General features: G+C 42.9%; 1 protein-coding gene across 2 annotated transcripts in view; it reads right to left on the bottom strand.

Moving 5' to 3' along the window:
- Positions 1-2,891: 2,891 nt before the first annotated feature.
- SNX19 (sorting nexin 19) overlaps positions 2,892-26,545 on the bottom strand; it is a 44,799-nt gene continuing 21,145 nt past the window's right edge. The window contains exons 9-11 of one of the 2 annotated variants that reach the window (XM_042476536.1): positions 7,479-7,663; positions 5,839-5,926; positions 2,892-3,438 (exon numbers count right to left, since the gene is read on the bottom strand). In XM_042476536.1, the coding sequence (XP_042332470.1) occupies positions 3,303-3,438; positions 5,839-5,926; positions 7,479-7,663 (409 nt within the window). In that variant the 3' untranslated portion in view covers positions 2,892-3,302. Of the gene's footprint in view, positions 3,439-5,838; positions 5,927-7,478; positions 7,664-16,512; positions 16,870-26,545 lie in introns of those variants that run through there. The other variant, XM_042476537.1, reaches the window with a different exon arrangement.

Raw genomic sequence — 26,545 nt, 5'->3', positions numbered from 1 at the left:
TGAAGTGATTTAGGATCTCAGTCTGTGACTATCCTTTTTGGTGACTGGATTTGCTATAGAAAGGGTCAGTTTGGATATGCCTCTGTGGTTATGTGGAGTACTCTGCCTTCAGGTCAATCAGATGTCATATTGAGGATGGAGCAAGCTTATTTTCTGCTGCTCCAAGGAATACAACACAGAACAATGGATGCAAACTACATGAAAAGAGATTCCACCTAAACATTTTGAGGACAGTGAGAGCTGTTCGACAGTGCAACACGCTCCCTCAGAGTGTGGTGGAGTCTCCTTCTTTGGACGTCTTTAAACAGTGGTTGGATGGCCATCTGTCAGGTGTGCTTTGACTGTGAGTTCCTGCATGGCAGTGACTTGGACTGGATGGCCCTTTTGGCCTCTTCCAACTCTATGGTTATGATTCTATGACATTTGAGGTCTTTATGCACATTATATGATAAGTCCATATTCCACCAGAAAAACCTTCACAGCAGGACGGTGTTTTTTGGTTCAATGCTAGTGCAGTGCAGAGTGAAGAAATGAGTGATCCAGATACGAATCTCTGCTAAGTCATGAAACTCCTGGGCAGCCATTGGTTAGTCATTCTGTTTCAGGCCAACCTCCTTTAAAGCTTGTGGGGAGACTAGTATGCATGTGTTATGTATGCTACCCTAAACTCCTTGAAGGAATAACATGATAATTTTTTTAAAACAAATGGAGTGCCATGCATAGCCGTTACAAACATTACATCCACAGCATGGTAATCATACAGGCCTTGGTAGCAGCATTTCCAATGGACCCAATCCTATTTTCCCACTGCATACAGTAGTGTGTATACTGTCTTGCTTGAAACTGCCTAGTCTCTGAATTGCAGTCTAGCAACAGTAGGCACAAGATAAGCAAGAACCTAGTATCTTGGCTTGTTAAGAAAAATTAAGGTAAAATAAACTATATCTTTATTTACAAGCTTGTGTATTGAAACAGGGTTAACCCTCCAGAAATTGAGATGTTGGGAACTCTCATTAGACCTACACATAATCTGTAATATATATCCTCGCAAACACAGCAATGGCATGCCAAGCCAACTCTTTGGTGCAGAGTTCCCGGCTTGATCTGGTCTTAATTACGCTGAATTCTGTGAGAGGATAAGTGCTTAAGCTTAGAGTTGTTGACACTGGAAATGGCCCAGTCTAGCCTGGGGTGGATATTAGGGAAGGGAACTTGGCTTTTGTAGCCATCACAGCATCATGTGTTGCACAAATGTTCGCTTTAGTTGTAGGTAATGGATTTCCGACAGCATCTGGGATCTTTCTCTGGCATGCCTAATCTGAAATAATATATGACCCAAGTACTTTGCAGTATAGTGTTTCCCCACAATTTAAAATAAAATTAATATTGTTTTAATTCTTGGCTCACGTATAGAAAGAGAGATGACCCATTCACTCAAGGGCTATGGTACTTAGCTTGTCCTGTCACTGGTTGGCCACAGCTACTTGTACTGGATTGGAATATTGCAATGTGCTTCATGTAAAGCTGACATCAAGGATGCATTGGAGGCTCCAGCTGGTCCAGCACACTTGAGCCTGGCTCCTATCAATCAACAGGCATCGAAGAGCAGAGCAAATTACTTCTGTCTTGGCTACCTGTTAGGTCCTAGGCCCATTTCTAAGTCATGTTTATGATCTTTAAAGCCCTTAACAGCCTGTGTTCAGAGTACTTCAGGGAGTATCTCCTCTCCTACATACTTCCCTCGCCTCTCCAACTGAAGCCAAATTAGACATCAAAACAACCATGCATTTAGGAGTTGTATGGATAGATTTTAAAAGATAAAATGTCAAGAAAGGATGCCCTCATCAATAATGGGACACAAACAGGGTGGAGATGGATTAATTTGAGGTCTCCACTTAATCAAGGCTTCCATACTTATTATTCAGATGAAGAAGAAGGTTCCTAAGTATAGAAAGAAGCATTCATATTCATGTAAATAGCAGGCATGGTGAGGGGGTCATCAAGATCTGGACCACCAAGGACAGCAAAGCTATACTGCCCAAGTTGCTGATGTAGACTACTTAATATACTCATGTATGTCTAGAAATTTAGGTCAAAAAATTGACCCCAAAAACCAGGCCTATGTTTTGATTCCAGCCTTATAGCTGCCCTTCATGATAAAGCAGGAGAAACCATCCTGATTCATTGAATGAGGAATGGTGTCACTGTTTTCCCCCTACCACCCTCCCACTGTTTATATTATTTTATAATGAGAGGTACTGACTGATCTAGAGATTGAATAGGAATTCAGGCTACTCCTTGTGTTCTAGTTATTCTTCCAGAAAGAGTGTGGAAAGCGTAGCATACAAGGTTCCACTGTTGCTGTTATGTGCCTTCAAGTTGTTTCAGACTTCTGGTGACTCTAAGACAACCCGAACCTATCATGGGTTTTACTTGGCAAGATTTCTTCAAAGGAGGTTTGCCACTGCCTTCCTCTGAGGCTGAGAGTATGTGACTTGTCCAATGTCACCCAGTGGGTTTCATGACCAAGCGGGGAATCGAACCCTGGTCTCAGTCCAACACTCAAACCACTATGTCACACTGGCTCTCATTATGTGCTCTGTTATGTGGCCTCAGACTGGCTCACAGCCTCTGCCCAATATGGTTTTGTTTCCAAGTCTGCAAAAAATGAAACAAAAAATGACATGACATTATTTCCAGTCATGTTGGGAATGCTGGTGTAACCCCCATGGGGATGATACATGGATCCCACCCCCTCTGCAGTTGCCCATGGCTTACAGTGGCCACAGACATATGCTGATCCCAACTATTCCAAGCTTTCAGTTGGTAAGTTCTGTGCATCAAGACAGAAATTTGAACAGCTTCACAACAACCCAAATAAAGAAGGCGGATTTATTCTTAAACATTTCATCATCTTCTCTTCACTGTAACTGTTTTGCAACGAGGAAAGAACAGGTAGAGATCATGAAACTGAATGCCCATACACAGGTAGCCTTGGAGTGCCCAAACCTACCAGCTTAACTAGGTTAAAAAGACACACAACAAGTAAAATCACATCTATCCAGGAATATCTAGTGATGCCATCTTTTCAAGATTCTTCACCTCTACAGGAAGAGGGTACTTTCTAACAAAGAACTGGTACAGTTATCACAAATTATTAGACCACTCATTTTAGATTGAGTAATTTTTTCAAAGAAGTCTGTCTCCTTCAGTAGCCCCGTCTCTGTTCAATAAAAATATAATCTCAAATGGTTGATGCCTACAGGTTCTCTTCTATGCACACAGACACTTTCCCCCCTAAGCTAATGTGATGAAGGTCCAGCCCTCTCAGGCATTCCACAACCAGAAGTATCTCCAGGTGTTGTTTTAGGTTCATCTGTTTGGGAGTCAGGGATCAAAAACTCCAGAAGAATGTCTGAGAGGCAGTAAACCATGTGCCTGAAAGAAAGAGAAAAAAAGGGATTGTAAAAGCCTGGTGGAGATACAAAGGGTGAATGGCCACCCATGTGAAATGGTGACCACTTGTAAAGTCCAGTGCCTGATCTCAATACAGATTATAGTGAAGAAGAGAAAATAGCTGGATGCCTAGAATGGTACTAGTGAGCATTTATATTTTTGTCATGTCCATATTGCTTCATATACTTTATGAGGAAAAGCCATAGATTTGTGTGCTAAAGATCTCAGGTTCGATCCTCGGCATCTCAAGACAGTGCTGGGTAACACTTTGGTTGAAACACTTATTCTAAACATTCTTGAGCTGGATTAGCATTAGACCACTGCCTTGCTCAGTAAGCACTACATACGTCTTGGCTCTTAACAACAACACAACTACCACTACTACTCCCACTCCTACAATTATTACTAAAGATAAAAGTAAAGATTTCCCCTTTGATGTGATTGTCTAGTCATGTCCGACTGTAGGGAGCGGTGCTCATCTCCGTTACTAAGCCAGCGTTGTCAAAGACGACTCTGTGGTCATGTGGCCAGCACGACTACATGCCGAGGTGCATGGAATGCTGTTACCTTCCCATCAAAGTGGTACCTATTTATCTTCCTATGCTTTTACACGCTTTTGAACTGCTAGGTTGGCAGAAGCTGGGACTAGTTCAGGGAGCTCATTCCATCTCATGGTGCTTGGGTCTTAAACTGCCGATCTGCCAACCTTGCAAGCATCAGTGTTGGCATCTTCACCACTAAGCCACTGTGTACCAACGACAATGAGGACGATGACTGGTACTATTGCTGCTGCTACTATATTTATATTATCTCCCCCCAAAATTGGGAATATGATCCTGCTTGACTTGTGAGACCTTCAGGAAAAGACTTTTGCTCAGTCCTACCACTCTCAAAGGCATGTTCATAGAATCATAGAGTTGGAAAAAACCACAAGGGCCATCCAGTCCAACCCCCTGCCATGCAGGAGCTCTCAGTCAAAGCATCTCTGATAGATGGCCATCCAGCCTCTGTTTAAAGACCTCCAAGGAGGGAGATGCCACTACACTACAAGGAAGAACTGTGTTCTACTGCTGAACAGCCCTTTCTGTCAGGAAGTTCCTCCTAATGTTGAGCTGGACTCTCTTTTCCTGCAGTTTGCATCCGTTGTTCCGTGTCCTGTTCTCTGGAGAAGCAGAAAACAAGCTTGTTCCATATAACTACATAACTGCTGGTAAAGGACTTCCAGAACATTCTCTGAAAAAAAAGGGAAGGCTGGTTCTCTGTGTCCAATTCGCTTGGGTAAGAGCTTAAACTTTTAAAGTGTGAGCCATATCTGTGGGTCACTGGGAGGAGGAGCTAGAAGCCTCATTCTATATAACTGCTGGTAGCCTTCATCTACTTATGATACACTAGCCCATGTGGGAGACTGTACACACTAGAGACTAGAGACAACCACAACCACAACCACCTAACACATACCAGGGATTATTGGGAATGGAAATGGTATGGAATGGAGTTTTCTGAAAGAAGTGTGAAGACAGTGAATAGTGTCTCCCCGCAGTGAAACATGTTGTTGCAGGTCCCACCTGTTCCAAGCCAAGTGCAAAGTGTTAGTTATTACTCTTAAAGCCCTATATGGTTTGGGTCCAGGTTACCTACAGGATTGCTGTCTCCTGTATAATCTGCCCCATACACTCAGGTCCTCTGAGAGACATCTACTTCAGCTAACCAAAACTAGGCTGACTTTACCCAGAGGACATTTTCTTTGGCCAACCTTGGGCAGTTGGAAGAGATTCATCAATTTGAGATGCGGTCTGAGTTTAAATAAGCAGTAAAGACCAGTCTCTTCTGGCTAGCCTATTCAGATTATTTTTAATTTATGGTTTTTACAGTATTTATTGATGGATTTTAATATGTATTGCTTTTATACGCTCTTTTTATGGATGTTACAAGTTGTGTTATTTGTTGTTGTTCCCTGCCTTGAATCACAGGAAGAAGACAGTAAGAAATAACAACAACAAAACAACAACACTTCTTTCTATTCTGGTGGAGTACTAGTGCTTATATAACTAGCCACATGAAAGACGTAAGTATCAACAGATTTGAGGAAATACACAGTCTGCAGAAACATTCTCCCATTTTTAAAGAAAGCAACCATAAGGGATAGATCCCCCCAAAGCCTTATGAGTACAGAGTGCGAATGGTGTGGTGATGAAATGGAGTGGTTACAACTCTGACAGGAAGCACTCTATCCTGCAGGCCCAGCAAATCTGATTGCTAAAACACAACATTCCATATGATCCCCAAGGTCTAGTAATTTGATCCAATTGAGTATTTTTCTTAAGTAACCCACCACGTATATATCTTTATTTGCCTGTAAGAATGCCATGTTGCCAAGGTTACCTGTTTATGATAGGATGTTGCATGGACTCCAGGACTAGGCTCCAACTTTGTCGACATTTACTGGTCCCAAGGATTTCTAGAATTAATTCTGTGGACATCAAGAGATTGGCATGAATTCCCAAGAACAATCTGACTCTTAGTATATAACCCAAGGTGTACATGGCAGGAGTTTTCAGTATTTAGTTACCAAGAATATGCTCAGAACTGGATACTGCCAGATGTCAATAACCACTTGCACTTTCTGAATATAGGTCTCAAGAACATATCTTTAAAATAAAATGCACTGTCCAGCTCTCCCAGCTATCAGTTCTTGAAACAGATTCCTGATGAGACAAACAATCTTAATCATGAAATGCATTAAAATGCTTAAGAAACCAGGTTTGCCTAGTATAACAATTCTTACAGGCTATGAAGCTCTGTCTAACACTCTAGGCTGGAATAGGAGGCAATATCAAAATTCTAAGGATGTCATCTTCTTAAAAGCAAATCAACTAGGCTTTTAGCTCTCAAAACTGCACTGGATATAATTTATGGTTCAACACAATGGCTTATCAAATTAAATAGATGACAGGAAAGGGAAAAAAGGAACAGAGGGAAGGGGAGCATTCAGGTTCTAATTATTTCACAGTTATCTAATGAAGGTTTGTGGTCAAGAGACAACTGGCTTCATTTTACTCAATAGAGGGAAACTTGCTGTATTATTTCTCTTATAATGCTCCAGATGCAACTTTCACTTCTAGAAGGAGAAGAACCAAATGACAGCTCCGCTTGCGTCAAGGCATGGGGCTTTGGTGTCTCACTCTTGCTGCAGCCACAACGAATGGCTGCTGATGGAGACAATTCTGGGAGGATAGGATCTTCATCTTTCCTTCTGATGCAGCTTGGCAGACACTGGGTATGCCCCCTCTTATTTCACTCAGCTCCTCTCCCCATTCCAGAGACCTACTCCATTTCAGCTCCAATACCCACCCTAGTATTTAAGGCAGAAGGAATATTACCCTAGGATAGAGTGAGGAATTCTGCACCAGGGTTTGCAAGACTTGTACATCTATTTAGAACTTCCAAATTCGCTCACCAAAACCAAGTTCACAAGAGTGGGCCAGGGAGGCAGTCATATGCTGCGATCTAGTAACAGGAATCATTTGAGTTCAGACCTTAGTGACTGACACCAGAACCAAGTTTCCAAGTCCTTTCACATTAAAATAATCTCTCAGGGTTCTTCCAAGAATTCTTGTTCAACAATATGATTTAAGAGAAAACAACTATTTAAACAACTGGGAGTCGGAAGCATTTTTCAGATCCACTACACATCACCATCTTCCAACATGTCCTAAATGATATCCTTTCCCTTGATGCACACCACACTAAGCTACTTTATAGCACCAATTCATTGCACCCAGGGGCAGCTGGTTGCTCCTATGTCAGTGGGGCAGTGAATCTGTTTTGCGCTCCAGTCTGAACTTTAAAGGGAATCATCCAAGGTATTGGACTAGATCTCTAAATCAGTTTCATCGCCTTGGACACTGTCATTAAAGTTTGGACTACAATCTGGAGTGGACTCGGTGGCACACTGACATAACAGCTGCCAGCTACCACTGTTTATATTTTTGTATCATATGCACACAAAAGAAAATGCCCACCAGGCAGGATTCCCATGAGAATCTGCAAGGCTTGTCTTTCTGCTGCTGCCTTCTCTTCTTCTGTCCTCAGTGGTTTGGGCAACACTGGTAAGACTCCACCAGGCCATATCGACTCCTGAAGCAACCTGAGGTACTGAACCCAGCGCTGAGTGCAGGTCAGATTGTCCACTTGGACCTCCAACCACCTGCAGATGAAAGAAAAGGAAAGGGGGAAAAGAGATTTTGGATGAATACTTGCTGGGCATTGATTTCAATCCACAAGGCTGATACCTCATGCCACCTCTTCTATTTAAAACTGCAATGGTTTACAATAGGCTTATCACACAGACAGTAAACAGGCTAAAAATAAATATAGCAATGGGACCAAACACATGAGAGTATTATTTTATTTTTGGGGTGCTCGAAAAAGTATTTTCATGCTGGGACTTGGAGCAAAAATAACTTGATTGTAAATATAAAAAGAAAACTCACCCATTACTGAGACATGACTTGTACTTCAAAAGTGAAACTCACTGTGCCAGGCCAGTTTTGAACCAGACAGTATAAAAAAAGAGATGGGGGGGAGGAAGCAAAAGCAATGGGTGTTCGCTTCCCATTTGGAAATGCATACTTTGCACATGCTGTAATGGGGTCTGTGTTTGAAACAGACATTGATGGAGGGATGAAGCTGTTTCTAAATGAGTGTGGGTTTAATACCAGAGATTTTTACAATGAAGGCAGGCAAGGTCAGAGTCAGGGTTTGGCATCTTTGGATACCTGCCAAGGTCCTATTTGTCCACAACTTTCGGTTACTTGTCTGTTCATTTCCATTTCCAAGCATGAAAGAAACAAGAGCCAATGAGCAGCAGAAGCAGGGTGATCAGAGGTCCTCCCTTTCCAGGACATGCCCTATATTCCAGACTTTTGACCAGGAGGAATTTTAAAACGTCCTCCATTTTGAGCACGACCAAGGAGCATGAATGTACATTCTATTAGTGCTTTAGGCTTCCTTTTGCAATGTCCTCCATTTTTCTTGAATGTCCTACATTCTGCAATGCCTTGTCCTCCTTTGTGGTGAGAACATTTGGTCACCTTGAGCAGAAGCATCCATCTGCTTTGAGTTTTTGGAGAGGCAGTGAAGGTTTAGGTTCAGTGGGGAGAGGACACAGGGCAAGAAGGTAGGCTTACTAAAATTAATATGGAAGTGAAGACAAAACTAAATTAACATGCCCATCAAGAAGAGGAAAGCAAGAGCGAACGACAGAGTTGGGGATAGCAGGGGAATATGGGATTCCCAAATCTCTTCTCCCTATTTTCAGCATCAGTTGGTGCTTACAGCTCTTTGGTGGTGGGAGGAAGGAGCAAAACCAGAGACATGAAAAGATGCAAATAGCATATGGAACCTGATTAGTTGTTTCAATAGGAAATAATCTAGAAATTGAACCGCCAGTCAGTTTCTCGGGGGGGGGGGGAAAAAGGGGTAAAACTGCCCCCCCTTGAGGGTGTTGGGGGCATTTGGGGGTAAAAACATTCTTTGACTTTTTTTTAGAAGTGGAGGCAGCAGGGGGAAGCCTGCATGTTCCCCACGGAGGACCAATGTGCCCCCATAAACTCTTGACAGTTGCTCACTCTTGCATTAAACCATATAAACCAATGTGCCCCCTTTGTTACTTTCCAAAGTATCACCTTATTGTTCTGCTTGTGTGCCTTCAAGTGGTTTCTGACGTATGGCAACCATAAAATGAACCTCTCATTGGGTTTTCTTGGCAAGTTTCTTCAGAAGAGGTATGCCACTGCCATCTTCTGAGGCTGAGAGAGTGTGACTTGCCCAAGGTCACCCAGTTCACCTTATAGGTAACACCATTATTTATCACATTTAAGTTCCATCATTCTTCTGTTATGGAATGGGGTGCATACAGGACTCTCCAGCAGTTTCCCACAGAAGCACTGACAAGACTCATGCTTGCTTAAGGTTGATGCATCATTTGGCTTTGAGTCCATATGTCTACACTATAAAAAGTTCCTGACACATTAGACAAGTAAGGCTGGCAACAAAATGTATCATGGAGTAGTCCTGCCAGTGACTCAGCCATATTATTCTCCATTCAGCTTTCTGTGGCCACCGATCATGTTCAGTGCTCAAGACACTGCTTGTGAGGTTTTCCCTCCACCAGAGTTGAGATTTCTTTTCCAAACTATGTTTGGAACTTCTGCAAATGGTGACATTTCTCCTTCTGTGAATGCATTATGCTCTTTGGGTTACATATGAAATGGCATCAAGGCATGCACTTTGTAATTGGAGCAAATGATGGTCCCTCTTTCTACAACGATTGTGATTCCACCTGCTCAGCATCTTCCAAAAGGTTGGTTTAAGCGCACTGCCTGCTCTCAGCACTTGACTGTGCTGTCACTCCCTGATATTTCAAGTTCCTGCTTTTCTTTTTGTACTGGAAAACCTGAACCCAGCATCAGCCCACAAAGCAAACAAAACTTTGGCGAGTGGGTTGCTAAATAGTGTGTGAGCAGAAGAAGAAGAAGAAAAAAATTGAAATCACTAATAAATCAGCAAATATGAAGCACTCAGAGCCCTATTCCAGCTTTCGCCAAGAATAGAGTAAAAGCAGCTCAGCATTTTACTGGAAATGTTCCTCTCGCCTACCCAGTAAAACTTTACAATGGTATAAACCGTGAACAATGTGTTCTGTACCCCTGGCTGAAGGACAGTTTGATGAAGTGTTTGTTTAGTAGAGCTGCAATCCTTCCTGACCCTGGAGGGATAGGAGAGAAGTGCACTAAGCTCACAACCACTTTGCCAGTTTACATCTGGAAGAAGGAATGAATGTCTCTGGACCAGGACCAGCCCTCCTCTCCCCTTACGAGGGCATACGTCTGGAGATGAAAAGAGTCCCCATTATTAAATGAGGTATATTTGAATATGCCAGATAATGAAAGCTTCCTGGAAGTTGCAAGGATGGCTACCACAAGAAAACAAGATGACGGAATAGAGCAGGGATAGAGAACCGATACACCTCTATGTATGTTTCTGGACTCTCACCCAGTCACTATAACCAGTGATCAGGGAGAAGAGGGAATGTTGTACATCATCATCAGAAGACACACAATTTCTTGGGTTAGGTGGATCTTTCCTCTGATCCAGCAGGGCTCTCAGGATGCAATCCTACTAAAATCCAATGATACTTGAGGAAGCACTTCTCCCTATATGTGCCAGCCAAAGTATTGATGTCTGTTGCATGTGTGTGTTTTTGCTCATCTCACCAGTAAAGGCAATATACTGTATGACAACTGGCTTATATGCACACACAGGATACCATGGGTCAACCCCATAGTACCCAACTGAAGTTCTTACCCATCCTCACCCCCATGCCACTTCATGAACCTTTGCCTGTCACTGCCAAGTTCCCTGTGAAAGGCTCCGGTTGGAGCTTGTAAGGGCAAAAACATGGCACCTGACTTCACCTATTGCTGACTTCACCTATTTGGCCAGGTGCCTCCTTCCAACATCACAGGCCATGACTGATGCCTTCAGAGGGAACACGGTGATGGTGGCAATGGCAGATAAGGGGCCGTGCGACCATGCAGTCTGCCATGGCACAGTTTCTAAGAAACTCTGTTGCGAACAATTGAAAAAGATAGCGCTAAGGGACTTTGGGTCAGGGTTGGGCTGGAACCACCAGGCCAGTGTCCACTCTGACCAATCCCAGCTGGAGGCTATTTGCCTGCATTGTCCATAGCGGATGACACCAGGCCAGGGAAACACAGACCTTTGGGCTAGTGCATACAGCCCCAATATAGGAGTGAGCATTCTCACTCCAGTAATGGAATAGACTGCCCCTGAGAGGCAGGACTGGTTGGCACCAATACTGGCTTCATTGACGTTCCAAGTAATGTCATGGCTATTGATTAAACTTTTTGGGCCTCTCTGATTTAATTCAAAATGGTAACACACCTGCTTTAAAAATGATTCTAATCTTTTAAATCTGTTTTTTACTTGTTAGTTGTATTTAATGTTTCAGCATGGCAGGGAGTTGGACTGGATGGCCCTTGCAGTCTCTTCCAACTCTATGATTCTATTTATACTGCTATTGTTTCAAAGTGTTTTAATTTGTTTACTGTGATTTGACTTGTACACTTCCCTGAGGTCTTTTGATATGGATTGTACCATAAATATTTAAATAAATAAACTCAGTGAGGAAATCCTTACTTATTGAGAGTGTGGACCATCTACTCCAGTTACTTGATAATTAAGATTTTGGTGCACCTTCTCCAGATGCTCGTGGGCTAGCATGCATGTTAAGTGGCAAGAGAGATAAAGTGGGCTAATATGATATAATTTTCCAGAGCTATCACCATGGATTCTGGTTACTTATGACATACAATTCAATGTATCAGTTTACCTGCCTTGTTTTTATAAATGAGCAGCTAAGGCCTGCTTTAAGTTAAAGCCAGGGAACCTCTTACAGCCTTGGATCCAGTCAGCTTCAGAGAAGTTTCTGGGGCCATTGTTCCAGCAGTAAGCATTGCCACTGCTGGGTAGACTCAGGAAATATATGGTTTATATTGCGCCACTGAGTTACCAAAAGGCACGAATGTTTCTTTGCAAAGGCATCAACTGAGCATGCTTAGTTCTGAGGGTAGTTATAAGATGCTGCCAGAGAGAGAATGTTACAAAGGAAAACCTAGCAATGAATCCAGTTATTTTTTCACCCAATTAGAGTAGCAGATATTTATTACTTTATATCTCTCTGTGGTGTCAGGACAATCAGATATTGTGGCATTCCCATTCCTCTAAGAGCAAATCATAGCTTTTCATGATCTAAGCAGCCAAAGGCTCTGCTGTAGTCAATAAAGCACATTCAGATTATCTTCTGAAACTCCCTGATGCACTCCATTATTCAATGCAAGTTTGCAATGTGATCCCTAGTGCCTCTTCCTTTTTTAAATCCAGCTTGCACATCTGGGATGTCCAGTTCCATGTATGATAGCAGTCCTTAACTGTATTATCTTGACATAATTCCAGGTACCTTTTACAACCTTGTGCTAAGGCCTATCCAGTATATCTTTATGTGAACAGTCCCCCCTTTGTCCACAATGCAATGGGTCACCTTAAAGGCTAATCAACTACCCCATGACCTAGAAACTCTGCTACCTATAACCTAGAATAGGAACTGGGATGACCTGGAACAGTCACTTGAATGTCATTAAAGGTAATATGCCTGAGCATAAGAACTTTTAAACACGATCCTGGCCCAATGCTCACACCAGCCATGTCTTTTCCCTGAGAACTAATGTCAAATCAAGAATTAAGCAAAAGCTGCAAGAATACTTTAAAGATCCTGGATCAAATAGGGCAACTGGTATCATCTCTGCTTTGTGAGAGGGGAGAAACCCATCCACCAACCATTATATCTGTACAGACCTAAGGTTGTTCTATGATCGGAAGAATGATTCCTGGTTTCTGTTTTTATCTTTAAGCAGGATTCTGGCCATAAAATGCTTCTCCAACAAAGCTCATAATAGTTTAAACAGTAAAGCAGAATTATTAGAGAGAAAAAGAGAGAAATTAATAGTGAACATATTTAAAATAAGTTCACTGTCTGTTCAGATCAGCACAAGCTCAGTTTAATGTTAATGTCCCCTTGTCCACATTTAGCTAGCAAGGTAAGAGTTTGGAAAGCAAAATGCAGCAGTGCCTTCTCTGTTATGACCCCACCATTCAATGAAGTCTGTTACAAGTTCACATGCTGCTGGAGAACCATGCAAAAACTACTAAACTGACTTTATAAGAAGTGACCTTCATAGAAAGGCCATAAATATTTATAGCATGACCTCTCTTGTCCTCTTATTTGACCAGTTCTGAAACTGATGTTGCATTTTAATTAAGTGTTGCTATTTGATGTCCATTTATGGATTTAACTTCTTTGTGTGTGTGTGTGTGTGTGTTTTAAAAAAGACTCTTAGAGTTCCTCTGATGAGACAAGATATGCTTCCAAGAAACAAAAGGTCAGTTCATTAAATTCAGTTCAAACTTCTTGTGGAATGCTTTATGAAACCAAGGAAAACTGGACTTAACTGGGAAGGTCTTCATGCAACCCTGAGCCTGGAATGGATTGATTAAAAGTGAATTCATTACTGACCATTCATTTTTTTTAAATGATGTTTAAAACAGTCAGCAATTTTAACATGATTTAATCATTTCAAGCACTGAATCTAATATCTCGCCTCTACGTGTTTAATACTCAATATGCCCCCTATGTATTTTATAAGCAACATATAAATGCATTAAGTAATAAAGGTAAGTAAATAAATGTAAACAAGAAGGATGAAGTAAATCAGTAATTTACTGGGAGCTGGGCTTGTTTAGCCTGGAGAAGAGACGGTTAAGAGGTGATATGATAGCCATTTAAGTATTTGAAGAGGTGTCATAGTGCAGATGGAGCAAGCTTGTTTTCTGCTGTTCCAGAGTATAGAACCCAGAGCAATGGATGCAAACTACAGGAAAATTCCACCTAAACATTAGGAAGAAATTCCTGACAGTAAGAGCTGTTCGACAGTGGAACACACTCACTTGGAGAGTGGTGGAGTCTCCTTCTTTGGAGGTTTTTAAAGAGAGACTGGATAGCCATCTGTTGGGGGTGCTTTGATTGTGAGTTCCTGCTTGGCAGGGTGGGGGTTGAACTGGATGGCCCTTGTGGTCTCTTCCAACTCTATGATTCAAGTAGTAGGGATACAAGTACTATGTACGCATTTTAAGAATGCTGCATATGAAGACTAGGTATGCCTTTTCAAATTCTTGATTCTTTCCTCAATTTCTTTAATCATAAAGAGATAAAAGACTACAATAAAAGAATATTTGTCCTATGCTAGATAAGCATCTAATGTATTTTTAACGGTGTTTATATTAGGCTTATCTCCTTGTTTTATCCGCTGGGATAAAGAACATTAACACAAGATGTGTGCATGCTGGGTTTTTAATTCAATAAACTTGCTTTATCCTGAAATCCATAGAGTAATATCCACACCCCTTTTCGTGCGCTGTTGCTACAGAAAGTCTCCCTTTTACCACTTCCTCCTCCTTCTGGTCTGGCTGATGGAGGAGACACTGGACATGTCTTTGAAACTTCAAGTCCCCGATCCCCTATAGAAATGATAGCAAATATTGAAAAGCAAGGCGATCATTCGCCACCTGGACATTTAGATATGGACTATCTAAAGTAAGGTGCTCCCTCTAGTAACATTTCATAAATGGACATTCTCTCCCCTAGCAGACACATCTCTGGCAACTGCATGCCGCAGACCTGCCAGTGTGAGTAACACAACCTGACTGGAACACAACTCAGCTGGAAGGAGGGCAGCCAGGCAGCTGTTCTCATACTTAGTGGCGAGAATCCTTCCTTACCCCCAAAACGTTACAGCTCCTCTAATAAAGGAAGAAAGAATCTGGCTGTGAGGGCTGACAGGTTACATCTGGCATTGCTCAGGAGCCAGGCTCACTGAAAACTAACAAAAGAGCTGACGTTCTTGGCTCACGGTTGTTGGAAGACCCAGCTGAAGCCCTCCAGGTGTTTGGAAGGTGCCAACACCCATAGCAACTGCATTGCGGGCTATCTGATGTTCTGATTTTAAACACGTTTTCCCTCCTTCTACCCTTTTGATCCCAAGAAGAAGAGATATCCAGAGGAGGAAAAGAAGGGCCTGGTGCATTGCAATCCTCGGCAGGTTTACCTGGAAGCTGTGACTGAGGTCCCACATTGGAGCACAGTGCTGCATTTTATTTATTTTTATTATTTATGTATTTATGGGATTTAAATCCCGCCTTTCTCCCAAAATTGGGATGTAAGGTGGCTTGAATCCCACACCTTCTTCATGACAGCTGTGAGGTCCTAGAAGAAGATGCTTCTACTGTTTGCCATTGGGGAGGAGAAGAAAAGGGAAGGCAATTCAGACCATGAAGGAGCCTTGGTGGTGCAGCGGTTAAATGCCAGTGCTGCAGCCACAGTGTTGTGAGTTCAACCCCAGTGCTCCAAGGTTGACTCAGTCTTTAATCCTTTCATAAAAACGTGTTGGGAACAAATGGCTTACAGATTGTAAACAGCTTAGAGAATCCTGAATTCACTATCAAGCAGTATAGAAATGTAAATGCTACTGCTAAATGCTATTGCTATGAAGTTGCAGCTGGACTCAGCTTTGGGAGGAATGAGTGTGTGCTTATGGATGCTGTGTATCATCCTTTTCCTTCCCCCTGGAGCTCAGAGCAGCCATATTTTTGTGGTCTAAATTGCCTCCCTCCCCCCTCCCCTTGCCATTGGTGAGAAGCAGCAGCTGAAGCGCATTACAGACTTTGACAGGTGCCTGGGGTTAGGTTTTGGGATGGAGCATGAGGGCAAGAGAATATTCCCCTGCACTCTGTCCAAAAAGGGTCATATGTGTGCATAAGATGCACTTGGCCATGTGCATGCCGCCCCAGGCTTATGTCTGAGCTGTGGTTTGAGCGATGCATGCATTGCCAATGAGCACCAAAACCTGTGCTTTGTAGGGACCATTCAAATTAAGGTCTAACATTTTGGACTTATTGGCAAAACGGTAAAATAACCCAGTAAACCAAGAGCAAAGAGGGAGGGGAGCAGTCTTGAAATGATGGGGAAAGAGCTTGGTGGAAAGGCGGCCTTAATGAGATCCACAAATCCCATCCAACTCTAGTCATGTTATGCTCCCTAAAAGCTTCTAACTACTGTGTTGTGGTGGTGGTAGCGGCTGTTACTTATTTATTCCTGTCTGGTCCCCCCCCCCAAAAAAACTGGGATACTTAAAAATACAAAGACATCAAAAATATATAAAAATTTATTAAGATGAAATTAAAGGATGCACAGAATTAAAACCATTTAAAATAAATCCATAAAAGATAGCAGGCAAGGCGCCCATCACTGAAGTATAGCACAGAAATACAGTAATAATTCAAAGGAATTTTGTTCATGTCCACTGACCACAAAGAGTTATCCCCCCCCCCCCAAAAAAAAAGGGAAAGGCAGAGTCCAAATCTAGCCTCAGCAGCCTGTTGCTCCGCTGGCCCTGGAAAGGTGATGACTAAGTCACCTGCTCCAGGCATCTGTTCTCGGCAGTGATGGGGATGATGGGAGCAGGTGCCTTGGAAGGAGCCTGGTTGCAGCCCAGCTGCACTGGCAGGTTCCCTGGCAGGTGGCTCGGAGATGCTGTGGGCTCCTTTTCAGACTTGTGGCACTTCATTAAAAGCACACAAGGGTCTCAGGTTTTGCCAAAGCCTTCCAGTTTTGCCAGCTCCTCTGGCACAGAAAGGCTACAAGCTGTGCTCGGAATTGCAGAGGGGCCTCGTCGTTCAGCTGGAGCCACACCAGTCTTTTCAATTTGCTTTTCTCTCCTAAGCAAGGAGAGGGGAAACAAAAAAGAAACCAATTTGGCAGGTCTTGCATGTTTATATAGCAAGGCCTTTGAGCAAGGATGCCCTCCATGGCATGGCTGTTCAGGCATTAATTTAGGAGACTAATTCTCTGTCTCTCTCTGGGACCCATAGGCTGCAATCCTATGTCAACACATCATAGTGTAAATAAGTGCTGATGGAAATAACCTATGCTAAAATGACACAACACCCATACAGAATTGTACAATCTATGTTCTGGAATAGGACTTATTGCACAATGCACAATGTACCCCTGTGCAAAAGTTCTGCACGTTTCACTCCGCTCCCACTGTTGTCAGCTGAATATGGGCATTAAACATTGCTGAAATAATCCTTCCACATGCTTCAGGCGAAGTGTAGAAGGTGTATCTGAAGCATAAATTAATGTTACGTTTAGGCCTGGGTCTCATCTTGAAGAAAGTTCATTTTGTATTTATGTGGAAGTTTAGTTGTTGTTGTTGTTGTGTGCCTTCAAGTCGTTTCCGACTCATGGTGACCCTAAAATGAACCTATCATGGGGTTTTCTTGGCAGGTTTCCTTAGAGGACAGTTGCCATTGCCATCCTCTAAGGATGACAGAATCTGACTTGGAAGTATAGGCATTTAAAAATCCAAAAAAATTAAATAAATCTGAAATCCAAATCACCTCTGTTCCCAAGCATTCCAGATAAGGAAGACGCAACCTGTACTGTTTGAATAAGTTTCAAGGGCTTTCTGTAGTGTTTAACTTTTGAAAAAAATAAAACACAAAACAAAACCCCAAACAGATGTTTTGAGAATCAAAAGTGCACTTCCAATCATTCTGGGGTTTTGTTTGATTTTTGGGGACTCCAGGGGCTCCTGGGGCAGAAAAGGCTCCTGGGGCACAAAAGTGGCCCCAAGATCTGCCAGAATGGCCCACCCAGGATAGAGGAACTGCACTCTTTCTAGCCATCTTCCTTTAGCATGAAGAGTTCCCTGCCTCCATTCTTATTCAACAAATAACAGCAGGCCACTGACCTCCAGTGCAGATGAGAGCTAATTAAACTGGCCACACAGCTTGACATATATATATATATATATATATATGGGGGATTCCCTCTCACCTGTCCTCTCCCACCCAAAACAATCTAAGACTCAGCAAGGGGTTGCAAGTGTGAAATCGGACTGCATGGAAAAGAAGGGCTAGCAATTTAATGGTTGTCCTGGTGACCAGAAGCCCAATTGTCCACAGTGACTTTACCTCTGTGGGGAGCCACCTCCATTGCCACAAGGCCAAAGAACGGATTACAGAGGTGCTGGGAATGAACAGATGCAGAGAAGGACCCTGAATAGACTGGCTGGGGGCAGGAGGGAGGATATGAAGAGGAGGGATGCAATCCAATAACTGAGCCCCCTTTCTCAGTGACCCAGGGCTGTGGACACAGGAACCCTTGGGGGATGCAGTTGCGATAACTGAAGAGTATGCATCCATATCGACCCAATCTTGGGAAATGGTTGTGAGCCCCTTGAGTGGAAGGGATAGGCAAGAAGAAATGATCAACGTAATGGAAGAACCACACATCACCACTCCAACTGCATCCACATTTACTCTCCAAGTGTGTTGGGGAGAGGTAATGGCAAATAGGGCACACATTCTTGCAAGGATGTAAAGATCTTCCAATCTCATTGTGTTATCCCACCCTGTCCTTGTTTTATATAGGGCTGTGAGACTTGAGCCTAAATCCATTTACTGAACTAGACCTAACAAGGGCACCAACGAATCATCAGTTGAATGGTAAATCAATACTTATGTAAGTTTCACCGATTCAGTGTGTTTGCTCTCACCTACAACTAGATTCATGGGTTGTTGTGGTTTTTTTTTTTTTTTGCATTTCCCCCTTCACCTTAAAAGTCACACAGTTTTAAGGCATTTCCTCCCCAATTTTTCCCATTGTACAAGTCACACTCTCTCAGCCTCAGAGGAAAGCAAAAGTAAACCCCTTCTCAACAAATGTTAACAAGAAAACCCCATGATGTGTTTGCCTTTGGGTCACCATAGGTAGGAAAAGACTTGAAGGCACACAACAACAAATGAGCTAGCAGCTTCTATAGAAAAAATGAATGCTCTCTACTCCAGGACTATAGGTTAGTAGACTGTTCTTGTGTGCCTTTAAGTTGTTTCTGACTTATGCCAAAACTGTCCTAAGGCTTTCTAGAGCTGAGAGTGTGGGAATTATCCAAGGTTTCCATGGCCAAGCAGGAAATCTAACCCTGATCTCCAGAGTCATAGTCCAACACTCATACAACTACACCCTGCTAGCTCTCAGGAATATAGTTGGATATACTACAGGTGGTGCTTTCTGCTGAAATAAACGGGCCCTCATTTATATTAAGGTTATTGGATACCTTCATATGTATCAAACCCATTTACTTGAACAGAAAGCACCAGCTGCAATATATCTAACTGCACTGACATTCCTATATATGCAAGCCAAACTACAGGTAGACTCCCAACATGGTACCTTCACGAAGCTTGATTAGGACTCCCCTCATACCCTACAAGCTAAATGCAACTGGAGACCCCTAGGCTGGAGATGGCTTAGAAGGTAGATCAACATAGTATAGCCTTCACTTCTGCCAGTGATCTCCCAATGCAATGTCTGGATAAATCCAACCATTACATTTCCAGAGTGTGGCAGGGAAGTGTGGGAGTGAAATGACCATGGGGCAAATTAAGAGAGGATGCAAAAATACATAATTGTGGGGTGAACTGTAGTTCCTCCAGCTCAACTTCCCTCTTGTATGTTCCAATTCCCCTACCAAATGCCACAGCTCACAACTATCCCAGAATCCTGTTTGCTACCCCTCTAGCTGTTCCAACAACGTGCTATTTTGCATTTGGATGGAATATCTGTCCTAGCATCAGTGGCAGACTCGAACAAATGGTTCCTGCCTTACTGCCAATTTTCTGCAGAACGTGTGCCCGTAATCTAATAAAATGACCCTATAAAATTACAATGCAACCATCCACCCAGCCCCTAGCAAGGCACTCAATTATTAGAGGCAAGTAAATTTGACTGATTTATTAGGCTAGGTATGTCAAACTAGTTTGCGCAGTATGGAGAAATCTGTATAACCATTTCCACCTGCAGGAAATGTTTTGGCTCTCTACATCTTGTTGTGTTAAATTCTGATTTAAAGCTAGTGAATATCCCTGGACTGAGGAACATCTTTTTCTGCTACCCATATCTTAGATATACTTTGCACCAAACACTTGCTAAATCTTGAGGTTGTAGTACAGAGTAAAGGAGATTCAACCAGCCTTGCCACCTCTAGTGTAAGAGCCCAAGTCTCTGTGCTGTTGCCAGTTAGAGAATATTAGATGACAGTGATATATGGCAGCTTTTTAAAGGTCTCCTTTATTAGATGGAAGGCTACATATCAGAGGTTTCATATACACTGCAGAAATAATGCAGTTTCACACTATTTTAACTGCTATGGCTTCATGCCATGGAATCTTGGAATTTGTAGCTTTTATGGCACTAGAGCTCTCTGACAGAGAAGGCTAAAAAGCCCTATAAATACCAGAACTCTATAGCATTCAGCCATTGTAGAGTAAAGTGAAAGCCGCACCCAAAGCAATTACAAAGAATAAATCATCAGGAACAGATGACATACCAATAAAACTGCTACAATCCACAGAGACAAAGCTTAGTTTTAAATAGCATCTGTCAACAAATATGGATAACAAAGCAGTGGCATACAGACAGGAAGAAATCAATATACATTCCCATCCATAAAAAAAGGAGACACAAAAGACTGCAGCAATAATCAAACCATTGCATTAATTTCCACTGCAAGCAAAATCATGCTCAAAATCATGAAGCAAAGACTCCTACTATATATGAATAGTGTAATCCCTGGGGTGCAAGCTGGAATCAGGAAAGGAAGAGGCACTAAGGATGGCATTGCAAACATTTGTAGGGTAATGGAGACCACCAGGGAATTCTAGGGGGGGGGGAATCTGCATGTTCTTTCTTGACTGTAGTAAAGCCTTAGATTGCATAGATCACAAAAAGCTATGCAACATGTAATTGTCTTGATGCATAACCTGTACTCAAGACAAGAGGCTACTGTCAGAATAGAATATGGAGAAACCGAATGGTTCTCAATTGGCAAAAGGTTCAGGCAAGGCTGTATACTATCAACCTATTTATTCAACCTGTATGCAGAAAATATTATACACAGAGCAGGATTAGACTCAGAGGCAGGAATAGTGAAGATAGGAGGAAGTAATATTAATAACCTAAGACAGTGATAGCGAACCTTTCTTGGTTCGCGTGCCGGGGCGGGGATTCTTCCCCTGGGGGCAGGGACCGTGTGTCGGGGGTAGGGCTTTCCACTCTCCAGGGGCAGGGCTTCTCCCCCACCCTTTCCCTGGCCTCCAGCTGGGGCCCCTTCTCCTGCCCTCCTCGCCTTCCCAAACCCATGGCAGCACAGCCGTGGGTCTGGGAGGGCAAGCGGGGGAAGGAGAAGCCGGCACGGGGCCGTTTCTCCTGCCCTCCTCGCCTTCCCAAACCCATGGCAGCACAGCCGTGGGTCTGGAAGGGCGAGCGGGGAAAGGAGAAGCCGGCACGGGGCCGTTTCTCCTTCCCACACCCATGGCAGCGCTGCCGTGGGTCTGGGAAGGTGAGCAGGGGAAGGAGAAGCTGAGGAGAAGGAGGCTGGGCACGTGTCCTCCATGTGAAAGCGCGCCTCTGTCTCCTTCTCCCAGTCGCCATTTTCTGGCTTCCCGCTGTCTCAGAGAGACAGCGGGAGGCCCGAAAATGGCAGGGAGGAGGCGGAATGGGCACATGCCCGTTCTGCCTTCTCCCTTGCCCTGTGCCTGGCGAAATGGCGTCACGTGCCACCCATGGCACGCGTGCCATAGGTTCATCATCACAGACCTAAGATATGCAGATTATTATTTATTATTAACCTTTATTTATGAAGCGCTGTAAATTTACACAGCGCTGTACATGCAATGACTCAATACTACTAGCAGAAACAAATAAAGCCATGGATCAATTACTGTGGAAGGGCAAGTAGGAAAGTGCCAAGGCTGGATTAATGATGAACATTTAAAAAAACAAAACAAAATAATGACCATGGAAGATCTGTAAGAATTCATCTAGACAATGAGAAAATAGAAATAGTTAAAGAATTCCCATACCTTGGTTCAAATACGGATCAGAATGCAGACTGCAGTCAAGAAATCAGAAGTAGACATAACTCTGACACTGAAGTGTGGATTATCCAAGTCCTTGTATTCCCCATCATCAAGTAAGGGTAAAAACAATGTGATGGAAAGAAAATCAACTCATTTGCTGGAGAAGAGTACCAAGAATACCATTGGTGGCCAAGAAGACAAACAAATGAGTTCTAGAACAGATCAAGCAGGAATTCTCTTTGGAAGCCAAGATGACTATCATATATACTCGCCCATACGTCGACCTCATCTATAAGTCAAGGGCAAGTTTTGGGGCAAAAATTATGGATTTTGATATGACCCATGGATAAATCTAGGGTAAAACTTACGGGCATATTTGAAGGGATCTAAAGGATGAAGCAAAGCAAAACACTGTCAAAGAACTTACAAAATTCCAGCAGACATAACTCTTTGTTCTCACTCTTAAGACTGGATGGATGAGAGAGTTGAGGGGGTTGGTGCTTCCAGGACAGATTATATTCTTGCCTTTCACCATGGCATGTTTCCCCCCTTTAAAGAAAAGTTAGGATGCAATACTTACATTGACCCATGGATAAGTTGGCTCAGGGTTTTTGGGTCAATTTTTTTACCTAATTTATAGACTAGTATATACAATAAATTGAGGCTGTTGTACTTTGGTCACATCATGGGGAAAAAGAATATAGTGTGCCTTTGTTTTATGTGGGGGATTCGTTCTGGACCCCCCGTGCGTAAGGCAAATTCCACGTGTGCTTGTGCCCCATTCAAACTAATGGGACTTGGGCACAGTGTGGGTCACACGTGCCATTTCATGCTTGTCGAGCAGCTTTCAGCGTAAGCTAAAACTGTGTACAGGGCGCCTGCATATGACGCGGGCACACTGTAATTAGAAAAGACAAAAACGCTAAGAAAAGTGGAGAGCAGCAGAAAAAGAAGACGACCATATACTAGATGTCCAGATTCAATTAGGGAGGACACAGGCCTGGGACCGCATGCACTGAGCAGAGGACAGGGGGGTCTTAGATATGTTTTATGAACCAGGTTGTCATAAGTCAAAGTCAACTTGAGAGCATTTAACAACAATTAAACCGGTGCCAAGTGCTTAACAGCAGTGCTGCTCAAAGTGATGCTCCATGCACTGGTGCCAGTCTGGAAGCTAATGGCTGAAGGTCTTCACTAGAGAACGTTTTAAGGAAAGAGAGAAACAGCTGTAGTCAATGCAAACAAATGTGGTGCCGCTACCTGGCACACTGAGGGGGAAACCCAGCCAGACCGCCCACATCAGATAGCTTAAGAAGCATTGCTCCTGGGTAATGGATTTCAAACTTGGATATTATGGGCCTCAGAAGTCTCAGCCAGCCTGATCAGGGATTCTGGGAAGCCCAGGACATCTGGAGGACCAAAAAGTGAGAAATGATTTAGGATAACCACCATAACATAGCATAGCAGCATGAGGAACTGGTAATCCTTCTTAAAATGGCAAAAAGGCACCAACTCTTGAATCTTATGCACAAACTGAAGTCTTGCACCACTGGTATTCTCTGCAAAATTGCAGAATCCTGGGATGTGCCACAGAGGAGAGACAGATTGGCAATTTGGGACAAGAACATTTGTTGCAATGGTCCTAACTCTTAGGAAAAGAAAGCAACTTCTCAATGTGTCAATTGTCACTTCCAGGATTGATGTGTCCTTCCTTTCTATTATTTCCAAATGAAATAATGGCAATGGGACATGCTCTGACCGGCAAGCTGTTGCCCTAAGAAAAATCAATTGAAATATTGCAAGAAGACTGGTTCTTTCCTCAAACTAGTGCAAAACGTTGGTAGACCCTTTGCATAAGTTATGTTGAGCCTCAATGCTGATACCTGCTGTACAATGTTGGGACTGCAGTTTGTTTCCAAAATACAGCTGTCAAGAAGCAAAATATTAAATAAAACATCAGTTAGCAGTGCCCTCTTGTGCCTACAAGTCAGAACTTGCACACTCCTGAAAACTTCTTACTGTTTTTGTCTCATGACTGGCTGGGCTTTTTGAACATCAGTGGACAATTGTCGAAAATGATGAACACCAGAGCAGAAATCCTACCTTGAAGTTATACCTGTAGACCTAGAAGTCTCTCCCTCTTAATTTCTATGGAGAAAAACCTATCTTACTATACTTAAGCTCCACCATGTTAACACAATTTTCTTTGTTCTGGAGTAGCATCCAGGGAGGGTGCTAATATACCTGAGACAGATGCATTTTCATCAAGGTTTGTAGTTGTGGACTGCTATTTTACACACATATATACACACACATACAAAAGGCAGCTAACACCGAACTGGGCACACCTATGAAGAAAGAGGTAGATATTTCCGTTCTGCTTTATATGTGTGTAGGTAGACTCACATAACAAGCTAGTTAGGCAGGGAAAAATAACTCTTGTGTTAGGTGTGCTGGTTGTCATCGTCCGTTACAGAACTTTTGAAAATGCATTTTGAAAATGTTACTTTAACTTAAAATCTTTAGGAAGCCAACAGGCTTTAAAAAGTGTGTGTGTGTGTGTGTGTGTGTAATTGTATTATTTTGTTGTGTGCCTACAAGTCACTTTCAGTTTATGGTGATCCTAAGGTGAACTCTGTCACCATTCTCTCTCTCCTCTGTGGCATGTCCCACCCATTCAAAGTTACTGTATATATTATGCTAGTCAAATAAAGGTATTATCCAACCAATAAAGATACAGTCAGCCCTCCTTAGCTATGGATTTTTTTATCTACGGATTCCAGCATCCATGGTTTGAAAATACTGAAGTATTAATTCCAAATAGCAAATCTTGATTTTCTATTTTATATCAGACACATCATTTTCTTATGCCACTGGATTTAATGGGACTTGAGCATCCATGGGTTTTGGTATCCACAGGGGATCCTGGAACAAAATCCCAGTGGATTACAAGGACCCGCTGTATTATCAAACTTAAAAAAAAATTAATTACTCATGGGCCACAAACTTAAATTTCACCTTATCTATTGTTTGGGAGGACCAGACCATGCTGTGATAGTCTGCAAAAGTGCCAATTTCTCTCTGGGATGTTGATACAGAGAAAGCTTTACTCTAGGCAGTGGAGGGGGAAGAGTCTGTAACCTCCAGGTCCATTTTAGGACTGCCAGCATGACACAATTACTACGATGAGAGGCATGCATGGGCAGGGAGAAGGCAGGCTGGTCAAACCAGTTGTAAGCCAGGAGTGGCTTTTGCTGCCTTCTCTGCAGGGCTGCATACCATCTCATGTCACAGGAGGAGCAGAGAGAAGGAATCTGAAAGTGAGAATGGCTCAATGGCAGCAGGCCCAGATGATAGTCAGCTTACTATTGGCCATGTTAAGGATGTTTCTCGTATATTTTCAACGCCTGCTTTGGAACTTGACACCGACCCTGCTCAGCGTGCCTGAATTTCCTTTTAAAACATAGACACTACTGCTGAGCACTCCCCCAAACCCCACCTCAGCCCTTCCCCTGGTCCCCATCCCAGAGGCTGTTTTGCTTGAACTCTCCTCGGATTTCAAAGTGCAGACATCCAGGATGTGAGGAGTAGTCCTCTCTTTATTTTTGGATTAGCACTTTGCACAGAGCAGGGATCTCAAATGATATTCAGGAAGCAGACTAGGAAGGTGGACCCAGACCTCTCCAGATGGTTTTTGACTACAACTCTTATCATCCCCACCCAACATGACCAAAGGTTCTCTGTGTGGGTATCTGTGGGTATCTGAATACATGCTAACACCAGCAGCAAAACCTAGGTAGGCCTGGTACACAGCTGGGATGGGCACTTGCAATGGGAGTTGGATAGAAAATGGATAGGACAGGGGTGGAAAAACTCTTTAAGCCCGAGAATCACATCAGTGGAGGTGACCAAAAGTGAAAGGGTGGTGCCAAAAATAATAGCACATTTTTATTTAAAATTATGACTACTGGTTAACTAGGTTTTAGGAGAGGCTGTTAGGCCAAGATCCAATTGGGTAACGCTGGGATGAGAGCTAGTGTGGCATAATCATCTGAGTGTTGGACTGGGACTCTGGGAGACAAGGGCTAGAATCCTCACTCAGCCAAGGAAATCCATTGAGCAAGTCACTTGAGCAAGTCACCGTCTCTCAACTTCAGAGGAAAGCAATGGCAAACTCCTTCTGAACAAACTTTGCCCAAAAATGCCTCTGTGAAAGGAAACATATTCAGAGGTAGCCATGTTGGCCATGCAGTAAAATACAAAATCCACAAAACAGTGATAGCTTTATTGGGTCAACTAGAAAAAGAAGACACACAAAATACGTATTGCAAGCTTTCGAAACTCCACTGGATGCTTCATCAGGCAAAAGTGTTTAAGAAGCAAAATAAGACAATGTTAGAGTCATAGGCCTACATTTTATCTTAAGATGCTACGTCTGCTGTTGAGTTAAGAGGGTATGGAGGGATGG

The sequence above is a fragment of the Sceloporus undulatus genome, chromosome 6 (genome assembly GCF_019175285.1).
Source record: "Sceloporus undulatus isolate JIND9_A2432 ecotype Alabama chromosome 6, SceUnd_v1.1, whole genome shotgun sequence".
Classification (NCBI taxonomy): Eukaryota; Metazoa; Chordata; class Lepidosauria; order Squamata; family Phrynosomatidae; genus Sceloporus; species Sceloporus undulatus.
Note: the sequence above shows the minus strand (reverse complement) of the source record. Positions and strands in the feature narration are given on the sequence as shown.